This window comes from Mustela nivalis, assembly GCF_964662115.1.
Source record: "Mustela nivalis genome assembly, chromosome: 5".
Taxonomy (NCBI): domain Eukaryota; kingdom Metazoa; phylum Chordata; class Mammalia; order Carnivora; family Mustelidae; genus Mustela; species Mustela nivalis.
Window position 1 is genome coordinate 154,837,182 of NC_139024.1, and position 17,004 is coordinate 154,854,185.

At 48.3% G+C, this 17,004-nt stretch overlaps 1 protein-coding gene across 11 annotated transcripts in view; it reads right to left on the reverse strand.

Annotated features, from left to right (window-relative positions):
• The window catches only part of CARMIL1 (capping protein regulator and myosin 1 linker 1), a 297,975-nt gene that overhangs the window by 157,008 nt on the left and 123,963 nt on the right, over positions 1-17,004 (reverse strand). For all 11 annotated transcript variants that reach the window (XR_014311992.1, XR_014311993.1, XM_082731456.1 and 8 more), the window contains exons 6-8: positions 6,980-7,077; positions 6,569-6,639; positions 6,259-6,332 (exon numbers count right to left, since the gene is read on the reverse strand). Coding sequence is in view for 9 of the 11 variants with exons in the window: in XM_082731456.1 (XP_082587582.1) it covers positions 6,259-6,332; positions 6,569-6,639; positions 6,980-7,077 (243 nt within the window). In the remaining 2 variants the exon portion in view is untranslated. The remainder of the gene's footprint in view (positions 1-6,258; positions 6,333-6,568; positions 6,640-6,979; positions 7,078-17,004) is intronic.

Here is a 17,004-nt window from a genome sequence, read left to right on the forward strand (position 1 = left end):
TGTGCTCTCAGGGGAAGGACGGTAAGACCCCGAACCGCAGGGTATCTTCCCGACATATTCACTTGAGAGTCTTTCCAGGGATAACTTAGATTTTTCTCCTTCATATCCAGTTTTAAAATGGAAGTTGGAGGGTTTTAAGAAGTTTCAAATGTCATAGAGTAGCTACTCCTTCCTGCTATTCTAATTAATATAGAGGTGTGTCCCGTCTACTATTAAATGGTTGGCTGGACCACTCAGTAGCCAACCGTGTAAGATACGTGACAATCTGAATACTTCACGGATGAGGACGTGACCAGAATCCTAAACGGATGATTGCTCGAGTTTTAGATCATTCACTCTCAATTGAAAAATATTTTGAGCACAAACCTCCCCCAAATCTGTGTTTATCTATAAATTATGTATACGTGCCACTGTCCCAATACATGACATTTGGTATAAAACACACACACACACACACAAACACACAAACAAAATGGATATAAAATAAATAAAACAAGTTCTATTAAAGGTTCCGATGGGGGGGCAGGGAGAGTCAGTCAATTAAGCCTCTGCCTTCAGCTCAGGTCATGTGATCCCAGGGTCCTGGGATCAAGAGTCCCACGTCAGGCTCCCAGCTCAGCAGCGAACCTGCTTTTCTCTCTCCACCTGCCCCTCCCCGTGCTTGTGCTCTTTCTCTTGTTCCTTCTCTCAAATAAATAAAATCTTGGAAAAAGAAAAAAAGAGAAAGAAAAAGAAGTTCTACTATTTTTTTTTTCATGTTCTCCAACATATCATCAACTTGTACATCAGAGTCCATCCAACTCTGACTGAAAACCGCTGTGGACATAACAGTTCAGACATTTCGGGACAGAAAACAGAAGCCCGTGCTATTCACACCTGAATTCACACTCCGAACTGCATTTATTCCCCTTCAAAACGAGAGTGGAAATAAAGAGACAGAGCCCAGATGAGGAAAGAATTATACCAGTGCCCTGGGGACAACCTTGACAAACATTAACCCACACTCAACACTCTTCTCCTGAAAGTGTCGGGCTCCAGAATGTCACTTTGATGAGGAAGAAATATGAAAACATGAGTCTGAAGGGAATGAGCTGCTGGCTGGGCTCTCAGAAGCCAAGTGTAAATTCAATGATGCGCATCTTTGCGTCTTCAGAGGACTGATGAGATTAGTTCCTCTTGAAAATCTCCTGGGCACAAGAAGAATCGATGTAGTTAAAGCTATATATTCTCTTCAACTCGGGACCGCCTCCTCTATACCCCGTCAGTCCCCACCACTCTGAACTACAGTCTAGCTACACTTTGAACATGTCAGCTCATGGGTCTTTGGGCGATCCCACGAGAAATGCACGACAAAGTCTTTTTCAAACTAGGCCTCTTTATGACCCACCAATGATAGCAAAACCAGAATACATTTTGAGAATATACTTCAATAAAATTTTAGAAGCTGGAAGTAACAAGTGAGTAGGCATTCTCACAAGTATTACCTAAGTGCTGTTCTTCTCCAGGGAGGACTTGGATGGACCGAACAAGCCCACGGTTGTCCTGACCCCTGAATGCTTCTCCAGCAACAACAGGGCATCTGGTCCTACACTCAGTTGCGATACAGCGTTTTAGTTAGTCATCGAGCACAGCATTCAAGTTGCTTATAAATTTCCCTCGAAGCTCCTAGGCAGGGCCCTAAAGACTTTATGATGGGGGCTGATGATACAGGAACAGGGATCAAGCCCCCCCCTCAGGCTCCCTGCTCAGCGGGGAGGCTGCTTCTCCTTCTCCCTCTGCCCTACCCCGTCACTCATGTTTGCTCTCTGTCAAATAAATAAACGAAATCTTTAAAACAAAATCTTAAAATAAGATAAAATCTTTAAAAAAATAAAACAAAACCTTAAAAAATAAATATCCCCTTGACCTCCCAGGTTAATGATCTGCTCCCCCAGAACAGCTCAATATCCCTTGAAAATCCTGAGCCACTGGTTTGACCCAAGAGCCTCACAGCAGGAATGGGACAGACACAGCCCAGCCTTCACGGAACTTCCCTTCCAGGATCACTAATGGTTTCGGGGACTCTTAACAAGGGATGTTTCTAACTGTGATGAGTAAATACAAGAGAGAATGGCATGAAAAGATAAAGCTTGGAATAACGGCCAGTTGGAAATTACGTTCACTTAGAAATACACGGGGCCAGCTGCCACTGGAGGAAAGCCCATCAATGTGTAGGAGAAGCATGGCCCCTGTTTGCTCCCAGGCTCCAAGTCAACATGTGGCCTGCCTAATCTCTCCTCTAGCACCTCCAATTTGCCTAATTCCTCTATTCTCTTCTCCCTGATTCACAGGCAAATGAGAAAGTCACAAACGTTCCTGTAAAACCTCTCAAATTCAGAAAATGACCCATATCACACCCAGACTGTACCACTGTGAATCCTTCCCGACTGCTGCCAGGCAAGTGCAGATATCTCCTTCTTGGGTAAGCAAGCTCAGGCTTCTAAACAGAAATGTTCATCCAATATACTTTGTTGCAACTTGATTGGGCAAAATACTATTAACAGGGGCCACCTAACAGGAAGGACAGTCATCTCTTTATATAAAAGCCAGTATCTATTTTAATAGTAAGAATCGTGGGGACAAATTACACTCTCAAGAAAGAGGGGAGAAAGACAGTTCTGAAAAAAGCCAAAGTATTCAGACATGAGTAGGAAAGAGGACATCTAGAGCAGGGACGCCTGTTATTTAGCCCACTGCAAATAAATAAATAAACAAATAAATTTTAAAAAAAGAAAAATTCTGAGAATGCCCTAATTTTTCATAATATATATTTATATGTATTAATATAATTATAAAACAAAGATAAGAAATTTTAAAATGAGTCAACAATGAACATAAATAGTAGTTCATTATTTTTCTATTTCTTTTGTAGCTCATCTTGCATTTCTCTTTGGGTATATACAACCCCCATGAGAGGCCGCTGATGTGGACCAGGCGTCAGCTAACCATAGCCCACGGCGTGTATTTTTGTAAATAAAGTTTTATTGGAACACAATCACACTCAGTCACGTACTGCCTGGAGCTGCTTCCGGTCTACTGCAGCAGCTGTGCATTTGCAACAGTGACCATCGGCCCCATAAAGCCTACAATATTTACTACCTGGTCCTTCACAGAAAAAGTGTCCCACCTTCTCATCTGAAGTCTCAGTAATGAGAAACAGCCATCCAACCCTTAATCAGGTAAAAAAAGTGGATGATTTATGAACGCAGTGTTTACTGGTAAACTGAAAATCTTCCAGGAGGAAAGATCTGCAGGAAGACTCTATATTTTGACAAGGCTTCTCACTTGCGGGTAGGATTGTGCACAGTTCTGCATATGTCAAGTAACTGTATTTATCAGTAGCGTCCCTAGATACAGTTTCCCCCGGGTGACAGATGAGTCACCAGATTAAGTACAGCGGGTAAGCTGGAAAATTCAGCCCTGCCGCTATGCAGAACCTATGAATGGTGTGAAAGTCATTAAGGGGGGAACAAAGAAAGCTGGAGAAACACCTCAAGCTGCCCCACACAGCGTGCTTACTCCAACTGTGGTCCACGGACCCCATGGAAACCCTGAGATGCCTTCGGGGGCTTCACAAGTTCAGAAGTATTTTCATAGTAACACGAAAAGAAATTGTCCCTCACACCGTGGAGACGTCTGCATGGCAGGTAGAGAAGGGACAGGAGGAAGCGGCTCATGCCTCAGCAGTGCCAAGCCAGGATGTGGTTACTCTATTCTCCGTCACCGCACACCCGGCTGCTTTAACCACGTGCCAGTTTCATTTAAGAAAGCCCTTTCTGGGGGAATAAAAGGTACTCATTTTATTAAATCTCGGCCCTTGACGACACCCCTGTAGGACAAAACAGAAGTATGCCCAAAATGCTTCCTCTACGCACCAAAGGGGATCGCTGTGTCAGGTGAGGTGTTCCCGGGATAGAGTCAGAAGCAGCACTAGCTCCCTTTTTTCATGAACACACACACACACACACACACACACACAAAATGACATAACACAGTTATGGAGACTTGGGATTTGGCAGGTATTTTCTCTAAGGTGTGAAAAGTTAGCGGTCGCGTCAAGGAAATCACCTGACAGCATTTAGTCAATTTTATAGAATGGTGAAATTGTATCTTTAAAGAAAAAAATCTGAATTGGGGGAAACTTTTATCTGCCACGGTGAGCCTGACCGCCGTGCCACACTTGCAGACTTTGTGGATAAGCTCGGCGGTGCTGACAGAGGTTTTCTTTCCTCCCTATTGTATAACAAGAGAACATCCGGATGCCAGGCATAACTCCGCGAACCAGTATTTTCTAAATGACCAATGCAGGATGCTACGCAGTCATCTAAGGGTAAGACCCATCAAAGTACAAGAAGGACCAGATGCGTTTTAATGTCACGAAATCAAAAATGTTCACTGAACGGCTTCCGATTCCATCCTACCTCTGACCGTCAGAAAACCACCTCTTCCTGCGTTGTGGCAAACGACAGAAGACTAGCCCCAGCTAAGTGAAAAGGTGATTCAGAACACTCCCTTTGGTAACTACGTGTCTGCTTAAGTCGGCATTTTCTTCGTGTGTTTCACTCTGTGCCACGAACCACAGCAGAGCGCAGCGGTCTTCTAGGAGGTCAGGAGTTAAAGCCAGCAGCAGAGAGGTAAACGGATGCATTCTCGCGGCTGACTCATTTTTTTGTCTTGGACAATAGTTATTTTTTGTAAAACTGGTACTGATGGCAACATGTAATAGGCTTATGAGCATTTTTCAAGGAATTAATCAATGTTTTTAATTTTAGTTTTAACTTCTAGGATGATCAGGACCAAAAGATAGACCCACATGAACAGAAATTCAACTGTTTTCAAGAACAGTAAAGGGATCCCGGGGCCAAAACCACTGAGCTCTGATACGGCAAGCCTACTCAGTCATCTTATTCTACGCTCCACTTTCTGTTTTTATTGTAGAAAAGCTGGCAGAGCAAATATTTTCCCTTCTTCCTTCTCAGTTCACTTTTTCACGTGCTACCCAGGAAACAGGCAAGCCTGAACGGGAGCAGGACATTCCCTCGTCTGCAGGAAAGGGAGAGCAGCTCTGAGCAGGAAAGAAGCTGCCTGCTCCACGGGAAGGGAGCAGAGCCAAGCCTGAGCAGCAGGGGCGGTGGGCACCTGGCGTTGGCCTCAACTACAGACCAAGCGGACCTTGCCTCTCCGCCCTCCGTACACCCACCGCGCAGACACGAGCCCCATCTAGCTGGCATACGTGCTCTCTGCTCAGTTTAGCTGGCTTCAGCTCTTGGGGGTTCGCCCTGTTGGTGCTGAATTTCCCTGCCAGAGGTGGAGAAATACCCTGAAATGGCATTTTCCGGGGTAAGATGCTGGTGGGTAAGAAGGAACAACAACGAGGTCTGCAACCCCGACTGTCCGCCCGGCACAAAAGGGACAGTCGGAATCCCAGGATTCTCTCTCTCTCTCTCTCTCTCCAATCCAAACAGGGATGGAAGATTTCCAAGGCGGAGGCTCACTGGGGTCCGACTGACACCGGCCACTTAAAATTAGGACCAGGATATCCAGGGTGGAGGAGATGGGGAAAGCCAGGATAAAGCACCAGCAAAGGCACTGGGTCTCAGCTCAGCCCTGTCAGGGAGAAAGCACTGGGACGGACTGAATGAAGCTGCTTCTCTGGGGCCTGGCCACTCGAACCCCAGCCCTAAGTATACGCAAGTCAAGATCTTCAAACCTACAGGTCCCTCAAATAACGTGTAACACGATTCACAGCTGTACTGTCGTTTTCACAAAGCAGATACCGGCAAAATGGATTTCCACCAATCTATGCACATAGGTACCCAAGCAATCCCCAATTCCTAAAGAAATTATAAACAAAAAGTCATCTCTTATGATTGCCGCATAAAACTTCCTCCTAGAAAAATGTTCTCAGGACAATCAGGCAAAATAATACTGTATCATATATACAGGGCAGATGATGAAACGGACTTCCGTGGTCTGGTACAAGAACTCAAGAATTATGTTTCTAACTACAAACTCTGGATTTGAGGTATGCACATGCACATCAGCCCCAAATGCACACAGTTGAAACTATCTCTTGAAAGGCAGGATCCAGAGATGCTTAGAGTCTCCTGACTTCCCTTGTAGCAGGATTTTCTGGAGATCACGTATGTCCGTAAGCACCAACAGAGAAATACAGCTTTGGAGGCACAATTACAGTTGTAAAAGACAAAAGTAGCTTACCTGTGGTCAAGATGACTGAAGTCTTGCAAATTCAATTCCCTGGTGTCTTGCGTCAGATAAATTGTATCCACATCCTATTTGAAATAGAATTCAATCATGGAAACAGTCCACAAAGAGGACGGGGAAGAGGGACACAACGAGAATTAGACAATGACACAGACAGATTTTCAAGGAACCTGAGGAAGATTTTAAGCAAAAAAATGAATTGGGGTGGGGGCAGGGGAGAAGTAAGCTGGTAAATAGTGGCTTATTCTCCAGGCGTGTGTGTGTGTGTGTGTGTGTGTGTGTGTGCGCACATATAGCCACTTACCCATTGTACTTCTTCTCTGTATGAAAACCCGAGCCAGTCGCAAACACAGGCATACATCTGAGAAAATCCACCTGAAACCCACAGCAGAAATGTGATGGGTCTTTGGCTGAATGATTTCTCTGAAGTTAAGATATAAAAGTTTAAATATGGCCGCTGTTGACAATGCCGATTGTTCTTTCTGTTTGGGAAACAGCAAAGACTCTCCCCTCCCCGTTGTATAGTAAGTACACAGCAGCACTCAATACCCCTTAAATATAGGACTTTCGTCCACCAATCCAAAGTCTGTGTGGTGCTAATTACACCTTCAAACCAACTGCGCCTTTCCAGGAGGATACTAGGAATAGACGTAACTTCCTGGCAGGCGGACATCCACGCAGCCAGTTATAATTTGGTTTTAAAATGCGTGCTCACCACAGGGGCCCTGCTCGGCCACGGTCTGGCTGTCCCACAGAGCCTGGAGACTGGCCAGTCGCTCAGATGGCTCCATGGAGACTTTTTTCATGATTCGCCTGTAAGACCAACGGTAACAATGAATTTCAAACATCAAGGTTGGTTTTTTTTGCACTGTACCCAGAAATCTATTTGGTGACATGCCCTTCTTAAAAACAAAGATGGACGCCACTTCCATTTTGGTGACGATAATTCCATTTTCTGAGCACTAAGAAGCAGGAGATCTGCAGGAACTTAACAATAAACTTGTGTCTTGAAATCCCTTTTGTAAGCTCAGGGTATTAGCCAGTGAGGTGCAGAGTCTATGTTATTTAGTTGTTTTGTAAGATTGGATTGTACCGGAATAGCTAGAAAATGATGTTCCATTGAATGAGATATTAGATCAGGTATATGCTGAATATAAATCACTAACTTTTAAAAAAATTCAAATACAAATCTCCTCTGTCCACAACACGGCCTATGAATGGCCATCGAGAAAGAGTATGTTCCTTTCACCATCTCCTCCCCTCAGGGAGCCACACCCAGCCCCCCCGTGCTCAGCTTCCCAGCTAACAAAGTCCTGGGGCACACGCACAGGACAGGGTAATGGTTAAAGGCACAGTCAACCACCCCCAGAGTTTCATTATTCATAGAACTAGCAAAATGGGAGGACCTACCCTAACAGCAAAAGAAAGAAATTAATAGCTGTGAAGTTATCAAAACCATCCCTGGTGCCTGGTGAAGTCTTGACAAATGTTAGCCGACGCTCTCCTACATGTTTCCCAGGAATCAAGTAACGAGGAACTTATGAATCCCTTAACTCACCCCCAAATTTTTATTAAATGTCTACAGTGCAGCAAGACCAGCTCCCAGGTACTTGGCATACAACTGTGAACAAAACAGACACCGTCCCCGCGTTCCCAGTGAGCCATCTCTCACAAGAACCAGACAAACAAAGAGGCAGTATAAAAGGAGAAGTTGTAATACGGGAGAAGCACATGGCAGCAGAAAGGGCACAAAATCTCTCTGGTGGGGAGACAGCAGCGGAGGGGCCGGGGGTTTGGAAATGCTCTCCAGCACCTGCTTCATCTATGCTAAAACCTGGAGAGGAATGAAGACTCCATCTGGGGGCCAGTGGACGGGGACCAGGAGCCGGGGAGAGGGGTGCAGATAAAGGGCCAGCAAGTTCAAGGAGATGAGAAGGCTCGTATTCACCACCAGAAACCGCATGCAGCTCAAAGCAGCCAGCAGATGCCGTGTGACAGGGAGGAGGTGACCGAGTTGTCCGGGGAACTACACCGAAACCAGGTCACAGAGAAACTCTGATGTCTGATCTCAGAGTTCAGGCTTTGTTCTCAGGGCAATGAGCGGCCACGGAAAGGGTCCACAGGGTGTCCGAGATGGTCAGACAGGCACTGGAGACTGGTATCTGTAGGGCGGGGTGGGGGGCAGGTTTCGGAAATAGGGAAACAACTTGGGACATTAAAGAGGAGCCCCCAGGACCGGTCAGAACCCAGGGACAGCGAAGGTCAGGAGCTGCCGGTGGCGCCAAGCAGACCCCCCGCGGGACCCTGTCTGCAGCCCAGACATGCGGAAAGAGGGGGCAGCTGGCGCGCGGTGGGGCTACAGGCTTTCCAGGCAGGCGAGCCAGAAGAACAGCAGGACCGACGGACGCGAGGGACTTGCCAGGGCCCAAGTGGAGCCCCAGACACGGCAGGCGGGGAGCTCGGGAATGGGAGGGGACAAGCCAAGGGATGTATGGCCGGGACGACCTGGTCCTTCCAAGGAGAGAAAAGAGGAGGGGCTGTGCTCCGCGCGGGATGAGGAACTGTACCGAGGGAACAGCAAGTGCTGTTCCAGGCGATGACGAGGGCTGAGGGCTCGCGTGTGGCACTCCAGAGCGAAGTGGGGAGGAGGGAAGGAGGGCATGGGGTGTGCGGAAGGGTGTCGGCGGGTCAGAGGTGCCCGGGATCATGGGAGGACCCGGTGCAAAGCAGTGATGTCAAGATGCCCAATTACACTGAATACACTTTCACCCTCCTGCAAGGATTTAAAAGCACTTCTGCTACACTGGATGTTCTCAGTCATCACTACGCATCTCAACCACCTCGTAGAGGACTAGCAGGTAGTGTTTCTAGGGAACTCCACTTTCTCACGGGATGGATTCCAGATAAAAGCAGGCTAGATCCTGACCAGGGGCCTCGTTCTGCTCAGAGACAAAACCTCAAGTACATAACAAAGCATGTAAATACCAACTTTCTACTAGCACTGAAAATATGTCTACTTCTTTGCAATTTTTAGGATTGAACCCTGACTGCCTAAAACCAACAGATGTCAAATGTCATGAACGCCTTCAGATTCCTGCAGAAACGCACGGGGTCTGCAAGTGTGGCATGATTTTTCTCGGTTTCACCTGAAAACACCCATGATTAAGTCCTATTATCCTAAAAGTCCTGAATCTGGGAGGAATGAGGGTTTAAGAAGACAGTCACGCTGAAAAGCTCTATTACAGAATCTGGCCTTTTGAAATGGCTCATCTTGGCTCAACACTATCATTCTGGAATTTTCACGGCATTATCTCCGGCTACAAGACAGCAAAACCAGGTATTATGCAAAGAGAGAGCAGCGCCATCGGAAGCCACCCCAAACTTTGACACAGTTGATCTAAGTGAACGCTGGACACACCAAAAGAGACTCTGGTTGGACTTCCTCTGAGGTCACATGCGTGTTCTGAAATTCCTGCTTCGTTTCAGCAGGACGCCGTGGCATAACGCTGTTTCAATGACACAGAGGTTGAAGTTAAGTTCGCCAAAAGCAGGGAGAAAATAAGGCAAATCTCTTTGGCAGGAAACCGGTAGGATCAAGAATAGGAAGGTGGCAGTCTAGGATTACAGGGAGACACGGATGACTCCTCACGGCTGATTCAGAAACTAAAGCCTCAATTTTGCTCCAAAAACAACACCGGACATTCCTGCCCAGGGGTAAGGACAAGTCAAGTGGAGAGCGAGAGAAGCAGCAGCCAGCAGGGACATGTGTGTGTGGAAGCTGCCTCCTGACCTTCAAAACCCGTCTTTGGACCTATCGGTCTGGGGGCCCCTGGGGGCTCAGTTGGTTAAGTGTCTGCCTTCAGCTCAGGTCATGATCCCAGGGTCCTGGGATCGAGCCCCACATTGGGGCTCCCTGCTCAGTGGGGAGCCTGCTTCTCCCTCTCCCTCTGCAGCCCAGCTCTGTGCCAGTTCCCCTCTTTCTTTTGTAAGAAACTATGAAGACGTCTCATGAAACAGGTGTGTTTGTTTACCTAAGAGAGAAAGTGGTTAAGAACCTTCCAGAGGGTGGCTAATGTCCCCAGGCTCTGACACACCACAGAAGCAATGGGGAGGGGGACCCTGCTGCTGACCCACGCTGGTTTCTTCCTGCAGCTGAACAGTGGTGAGGAGTCTATGTGCGTGCGACACAGGGCACCGCTCACACTTACACACCCAGGGCGAGAGGGTGCGTTGTGTGCAGAAAGACAGACAGAAAGGACAGAAAGGATCTGCCATCGGAGGACGTGCCACAGCAGTACACCAAAATCCTGACAGACAGACAGATGGACGGGTCATGACCCAAGGTTGCAGGCAGTCCCGAAGCGTTGGATCTAGAACATCTACACTAGAGGGGTCTGATTTACACGAGGCTCCAAGGGACCGCGAACCAGGTGGCAAACCGGCCAGAAGCCCTGAAGGCGAATCTCATGCATAAATGGTTGAGACGAAAAAAAAATCTGTAAATTCTTTTACTCCACTTAATTGATGTATTTAGAATTCAGTTCCAAAGCTCCTCTGCAGGAAGGCAGTGGTCTCCAGAACCACACTTTTTTCTGCCACAAACCACACCCCAACTAAACGATGCTTCCGTTTTAGAAGAGCAGACGGACAAGAAAGCACCTTTCTTTTGTTTTTACATTAACTCTTGTTTTGCCACTCTTCTTCACAGGATCCTCACCTTTTCAAAGCACTTTTAGTTGGCTCTGACTTCCTAAAGGGATCTGCAACACCATTTTTATTACGGGAGCAAAGAAACCTGGTCCTAACACGCTGACTTTCCAATGTGTCACAAGTGTGCCAGACGGTCCAGGGATGCTGAAAGTCCAGGGGAAAAGCTCGTGCCAGAAGGTGACTGTTTTGTCAGCTACAAAGGATGTTATTAAGTACATTTAACAATAACAACAACAAAATCAAACTAGAGAAATGCTATATATAATTAAAAAAAAAAATCAGGAAGTGACTGGGTGGCTCAGTCGGTTGGGCGTCTGCCTTCAGCTGAGGTCATGATCTTAGGGTCCTGGGATCGAGTCCCATATCGGGCTCTGGTTCAGCAAGGAGCCTGCTTCTCCCTCTCCCTCTGCTGCTCCGCCTGCTTGTGACCTCTATCTCTGTCAAATAAATAAATAAAATCTTAAAAAAAAAAAATCAAACTTCAAAGCAACTTCCCATACATAAAACCTCTGCCCTTTCTGATGCTGCTGGGTAATGGACCACAACACCTTGTACTACGGATAAAATTTCTGAAGCAATTTACAGGAGCTAATTTAATCCTTCCCTGTATCAGCGGCATTATTCCCATTTTACAGATGAGGACACTGAGGCGCTGAGATGGGAGTTCACTTGCCCAGAGTCTCATCCCCACCCAAGCATCCCGACAACCTGACACCTTCCAGTGGCACCTCTCTCTCCACGCACATGTTCATAAGCAGCACCGAGGACCGCTGCTCCCTGAAGTGTGACTACCATTTTATTCTAACATTCCAGAGCCTTTGTTGTCCCCGGTACCCCTCCTTGAGGCGTTCGCTCACAGTGACATCTGCGGGCTCCCAATTAGGGCTGTGCCAGGCAGACACCTGTCTCCCAAAGGCACCTGTTCCCGCCACTTCCCCACAGAACGCTCCCAACACACCCTCCACCTCTTCCAAAAAAGTAGGAAAGCAAGTACAAATCGTACACTATCTTCCTGGCGTCTCAAGATAGACGTGACTTTCCGTTCTCTGAAATCTGAGGATCCTACCTCCCTTCCCTGTACTGTTTGTGGAACTTTCTTATGCTGCTTCAGACTGGAAACTCCCAAGGAGCAGGCAACCTCTCACTCACATACGTATGCCTGAGGAAGTCCTTCAGCGAACACTTTCTAAATGAAGTCTACTGTGTCTTGATGACTTAATTTGACATTTGAAAGAAAAAAAAAAAGGCAAAGAAAAAGAAAAGAATCTCACTTGGTTCTGGAGAACAGCCAAGATTCTTAATACTAGAAAAGCTGAAGGCCACAACAAAACAGCCTCCTGAAAAGGAATGCCACTACGGACCCCTCTGGGAAAACGGATTAAACAACATTTACTACAGATATTTCCCGAGCAACTCAGTGTCCCTCTCTGAGGCCAGGCCCCCAAGGACACCCACTTTCGCCCACCAAAGATGAGAGTGGTCACAACACAATGCTAATAGCGGTTTGATTTTTTTAACTTACATTTTCTTCTGGCACCTTTAAATTCTCACCATATTTTGAAATAGATTTTATTTAAAGAGAGGAGGGAAATGTAATTTTCTAAGGGAAGGAAAGAGGAAGCGCTAAACATCCTAGCATATAGGTATGGGCCGGGGGAGGAGGGGGTATGAGGAGTGGATCCTGGCGAGACTATTTAATTTTTATTAAAATTCCTCATTTTTTCCCTACCTGCATTCTCTTGACTGTAGTCAAGAGGACTGATTACACATTGTAGATTATTTACATCCTGTTTTTGTAAGTTTGATTTTGATCACGGATATCATTTTCAAGATTTATATTTGGGTAAAAGCAGAAATGCAGATCTTTGCAGATACAGTTTCATTTCTAGGCAGTCAAACTTGGACTCTCCAAGAACTGATTATCTGAGCGGAGACTTGCCCTGGCCGTGTGTGTCCCCTGGACTGTCCCGGTTCCTGACGTCCACTCATCAGATGCTTCCCTCTCCACCCGGCCCTAGCAGCCCTCCGCAAGCGAGGAGAGGAGGGCGGGGGACCAAGGCGCCCATCACAGGCCCAGGTAATGTACCTGATGAGACAAATGACTCAAACCAGGCTGAAGATTCCAAATATGGTTTCTTTTTTAAATTTTTGTTTTAATTCCAGTTAGTCAACATACGGTATTATATCAAATATGGTTTCCTATTCTCCAGCTTACTATGAGTGGGATGTGTGACACGACTGAGGACATTGTCTCCATTATCTACGTCAAGGAAATACTTCCCTTGCTGACCGCCTTAACCCAAGGCAACACGAGGGTTGGAGAAGGATCTGAAGGCCTACGTCTCCCCGCTCCCTGGTCGATAACCAGCACTGATGTCATTACATTTCCCCTGCTAAAATCACATAATACAACCTAAGGAACTTCCAGAGGAAAGGCGGAACGTGCAAGTCACAAAATAGTGAGCTTATTTGGACAAGCTCACTGCGCAGGGCGGGTAGGAAAGTGAGTAAAAGTCCAGTATGTTTCCGTCATTTAAATTCTCTGCCAGGTCAAGTTCTAAGTCACAGTCTCCCTTCCTGGGTGGGTGGCTTCATCCAAACTGCTACTGCCTTCCCTACCCTCCCCGCAACCCCCGCCCGGCCTGGGTCCTCTCCCCGCTTCTCAGGTGGGGCTCCGCTCAGCCAGCCACACCCGTCCACCTCCTCCGTAGACCCTGTCACCCACTCATCGGCTTTGTGTCCCCTTGGCCCATGGTCTTCCAACTTCCATCGGCTCCCGTGTCACACCGCCCGGCGGTGCACTGGGCACACGGTAAGCATGAGGAACCTCAGTGAGTATCTGGTCTGTGCCAAGGACTAGGGATCTCAGATGAATAAAAAACACAGCCTTTGCTCAAGGCTTCAAGGCTCAATCCCTTCTCAAGGACATTGGGATTTATTCCCGCGATCTCCAGCAACAACCTCTCTCTACCAGAGCGTCCCCCGGCCACAGCCATGAGCTTTACTATCTCCCATTCCGCATGGAACAAAAACTGCCTGGAATTTCTCGGACCTCTTTCCTTACTTCCCACCTCTCAGTCCCCTTCGCAGCTGAATGTCTCTACCAAGTTTCCCGCAGGTGCCACATCGACCTCCTCCCTTCGGAGCCCATCCCAGCAGCACGGCGGCCGCCTCTCCCCACCGCAACCCTGGGGCTGCACTTCACCGCGCCCGGTTCCCGGGCAGCCCTCGGCCCTGGGCTTGGTCCACACCCAGTCGCTCCACCCCACCCCCTCCCTGCTTCAGAGGCTCCTCCCAGGCCCTGGTTTTCCCCGGGAATCCTGTCTGACACCCTTCGTGGCTCTTCCTCTTACACTTGTCATCCTTCTCAAGATGTCTTCTCTCCCTGGATGATCTCCAAACGGTCGTGCCAGCAAGACTCTACACTAATGACGTCCACATCTGCGACGTCTCCAGACCCGGACCTTTCCCCTAAGCCCCAACCCCACTTATCACAAATATACCTGCTGATCTGACATCCCGCCATGTCCTAGATCCCGAGCTTAGCACACCGGATACAGAATGCTCGGCTGTTTCTCCCCCCAAATAAAGCTTGCTCCCACACCTACCCTCGGCCCTCTCCACCTCCCTGCAAGGTAGCACGAGTCACTGAGTTATTAAACCAGAAGCCCAGGAGCCATCCTTGGCCGTCCCTTTCCTTACCGCTGTCACCCACGTACCAAATCCACCAGCCAGCCCCGGACCCAGAATACACCTTTCATCTTCCACCGCCCACCTCCCATCCTTGTCTCTAATGTCACGGCCGCAGCCCTCCCTCCCCTGACTCCCCACCCGCCTTCTCACCGGCTCCCCGCTCCTGCCCTTCCCCTTCCCACTCTGCTCTCCCCAGTGGCAAAAGTCATCATCGTAAAGAGCATCACGAATCGGGTCACATCCCTACTTGCAATCGGCCGGGGCTTCCTCGCAAGCTAGGGCTGACCTGCGCGCTCTTTCCCACGAGGATCTACGTCCCCTGCCCCACTGGCCCACACCAGCTTCCAGTCTCCTCTCAGGCCACCTGCGCCTGCGCTCTCCTCAGTCCCATACTCCAGACGCCCTGGTTCTCTCTCAGCCCCTCCAAGACTCCAACCCTGGTCCAGGCAGGACAGACAGCACAAGCAGGTCTGAGAAGGAAACGTTCTCTGCCCTCCTCGGCCTCCTTCTCTCCTGTGGGGTCTGTTCCAAGGATCGTGGCCACAGGGAGGCCCTGGCAGACAGAATTTTATTCCTTCTAATAGTTTAAGTTTAAGTAAGTAAGTTAAGTAAGTTTATACTTACTTCATTGATTTATTTCTCTTTCTGGGGTCTGCTTCCCTATACAAGCAACGCAAGTTCCCAGTGTAAACTCCACATGGGCCGTGGACCCCAACACTTAGCACGGTGCCATCCACAGTGAAACCCAATAAATATTGACAGTTTAAGTGTATCAAGAAAGGACTGTACCCCGAGAAACGTGCTAGCATAGGGACATGCTCAGAAAATTCTACAGAAACATGAATAAAGAAGCTCTTCAGACACCGGGCTGGGTCTTTCGGAGTGGGAGTGTGTCTGGATAAGCAGCCTGTACGAAAGCACCAAGGACAGGAGAGGCGGACGCACTCGAACACAGGCTGGATCATGGGTCCAGATGGCAGTGGTCGGCTGCACCAGCCTACGAGGCATCAACACAACCGGGTAATTCCGGTCGCCATGCGGAAGACCTGTTGCAAGGACAGGAGACTGAGACAGCAGCAAAAATGATGCTGCCCTAGGAGACTGAGACCCTCCGAACCACAGAGGGTTCAGTGGAGAGGAGAAGCCAGACGAGAGGCAGACCAGCAGACAGGCACGGAAAGGGTCTGACTGTGCGACTGAGCGAGAGACTGTGCACTGACGAGCCACTGAGATGCAGTGTCGCGCATGGGCAGGTTTGGGGGGGAACCTGCTGAGTCGCTGGAATGCATTACGTGTCAGGTGCCTGGGGACGTCCTTGTGCAGCCAGGACACAGAAGGGCTCAGACTGGGGCTTGGGATTTAGAAACTAACATACACTCAGCGAAGGCCTCCCTGGAAATGGAGCTCATTATTCAATGTTTGGTTCATATTTGCTGCCCGAACCTTTCAACAAGAAGTTAAATGGAAGGGTGCCTGGGTGGCTCAGTGGGTTAAAGCCTCTGCCTTCGGCTCGGGTCATGAGCCCCACATCGGGTTCTCTGCTCAGTCTGCTTCCTCTTCTCTCCCTCCCTCTCTCTCTCTCTGTGCCTGCCTCTCTGCCTATTTGTGATCTCTGCCTGTCATATAAATAAATAAATAAATAAAATCTTAAAAAAAAAAGAAGTTAAATGGAAGAGAAGAGTTCCGACACTTTCCTTAGACCATTTCCTCTCAGAAGAAAAATGGGAAAATTCAAGCCCAAAACTGGCAATTCCCTCCAAACTCCTAGAATGCTAGGTAAATAAAACTGTATTTTAAAGAAAGTAGCGATTTTGCATGTTGCTCTGAGGGTCGTATGAGGCTTTGCTAAATAAGGCTGAGTGTAATAATCTTCTGATCTCATCGGTGCTGATTTGGGATGAGAGCGAGGAAGTTACAAGGAAGCTCGTGTACACAGTCACGTTAGTAAATGTCCTTTAAGGGAGGACAGGCTGTAGTCACTGCTGACTCGCGATCACCCCAGATAGTTCTCTGGTGTCTTCAAGAAGGTTCTCCTTCTGGGTATCTCCCCCTCCCCACTCATCATGCCTCACTTTGTCCCGCATCACTGCACCCACGCGCCTCTCATGCACACACACGCATGTGTGCACGGTTGCACACTGCAGGAGTTTGCCTTTCAGGCTTCGTACCTGGAAATTCCAGGCAGGGAAGAGCTGGGCGGCAGCCCCCCTCGTCCCCTCCGTGCCATGGAATGAGGCCAACGGACACTCCGCTCCCTCTGCAACCAGCTAGTCAGACACTCCGAGAAGTGCGAGGAGCCCAACGGCGCAGAGAGGAGGAAGCCCTGGGTGAACAGCC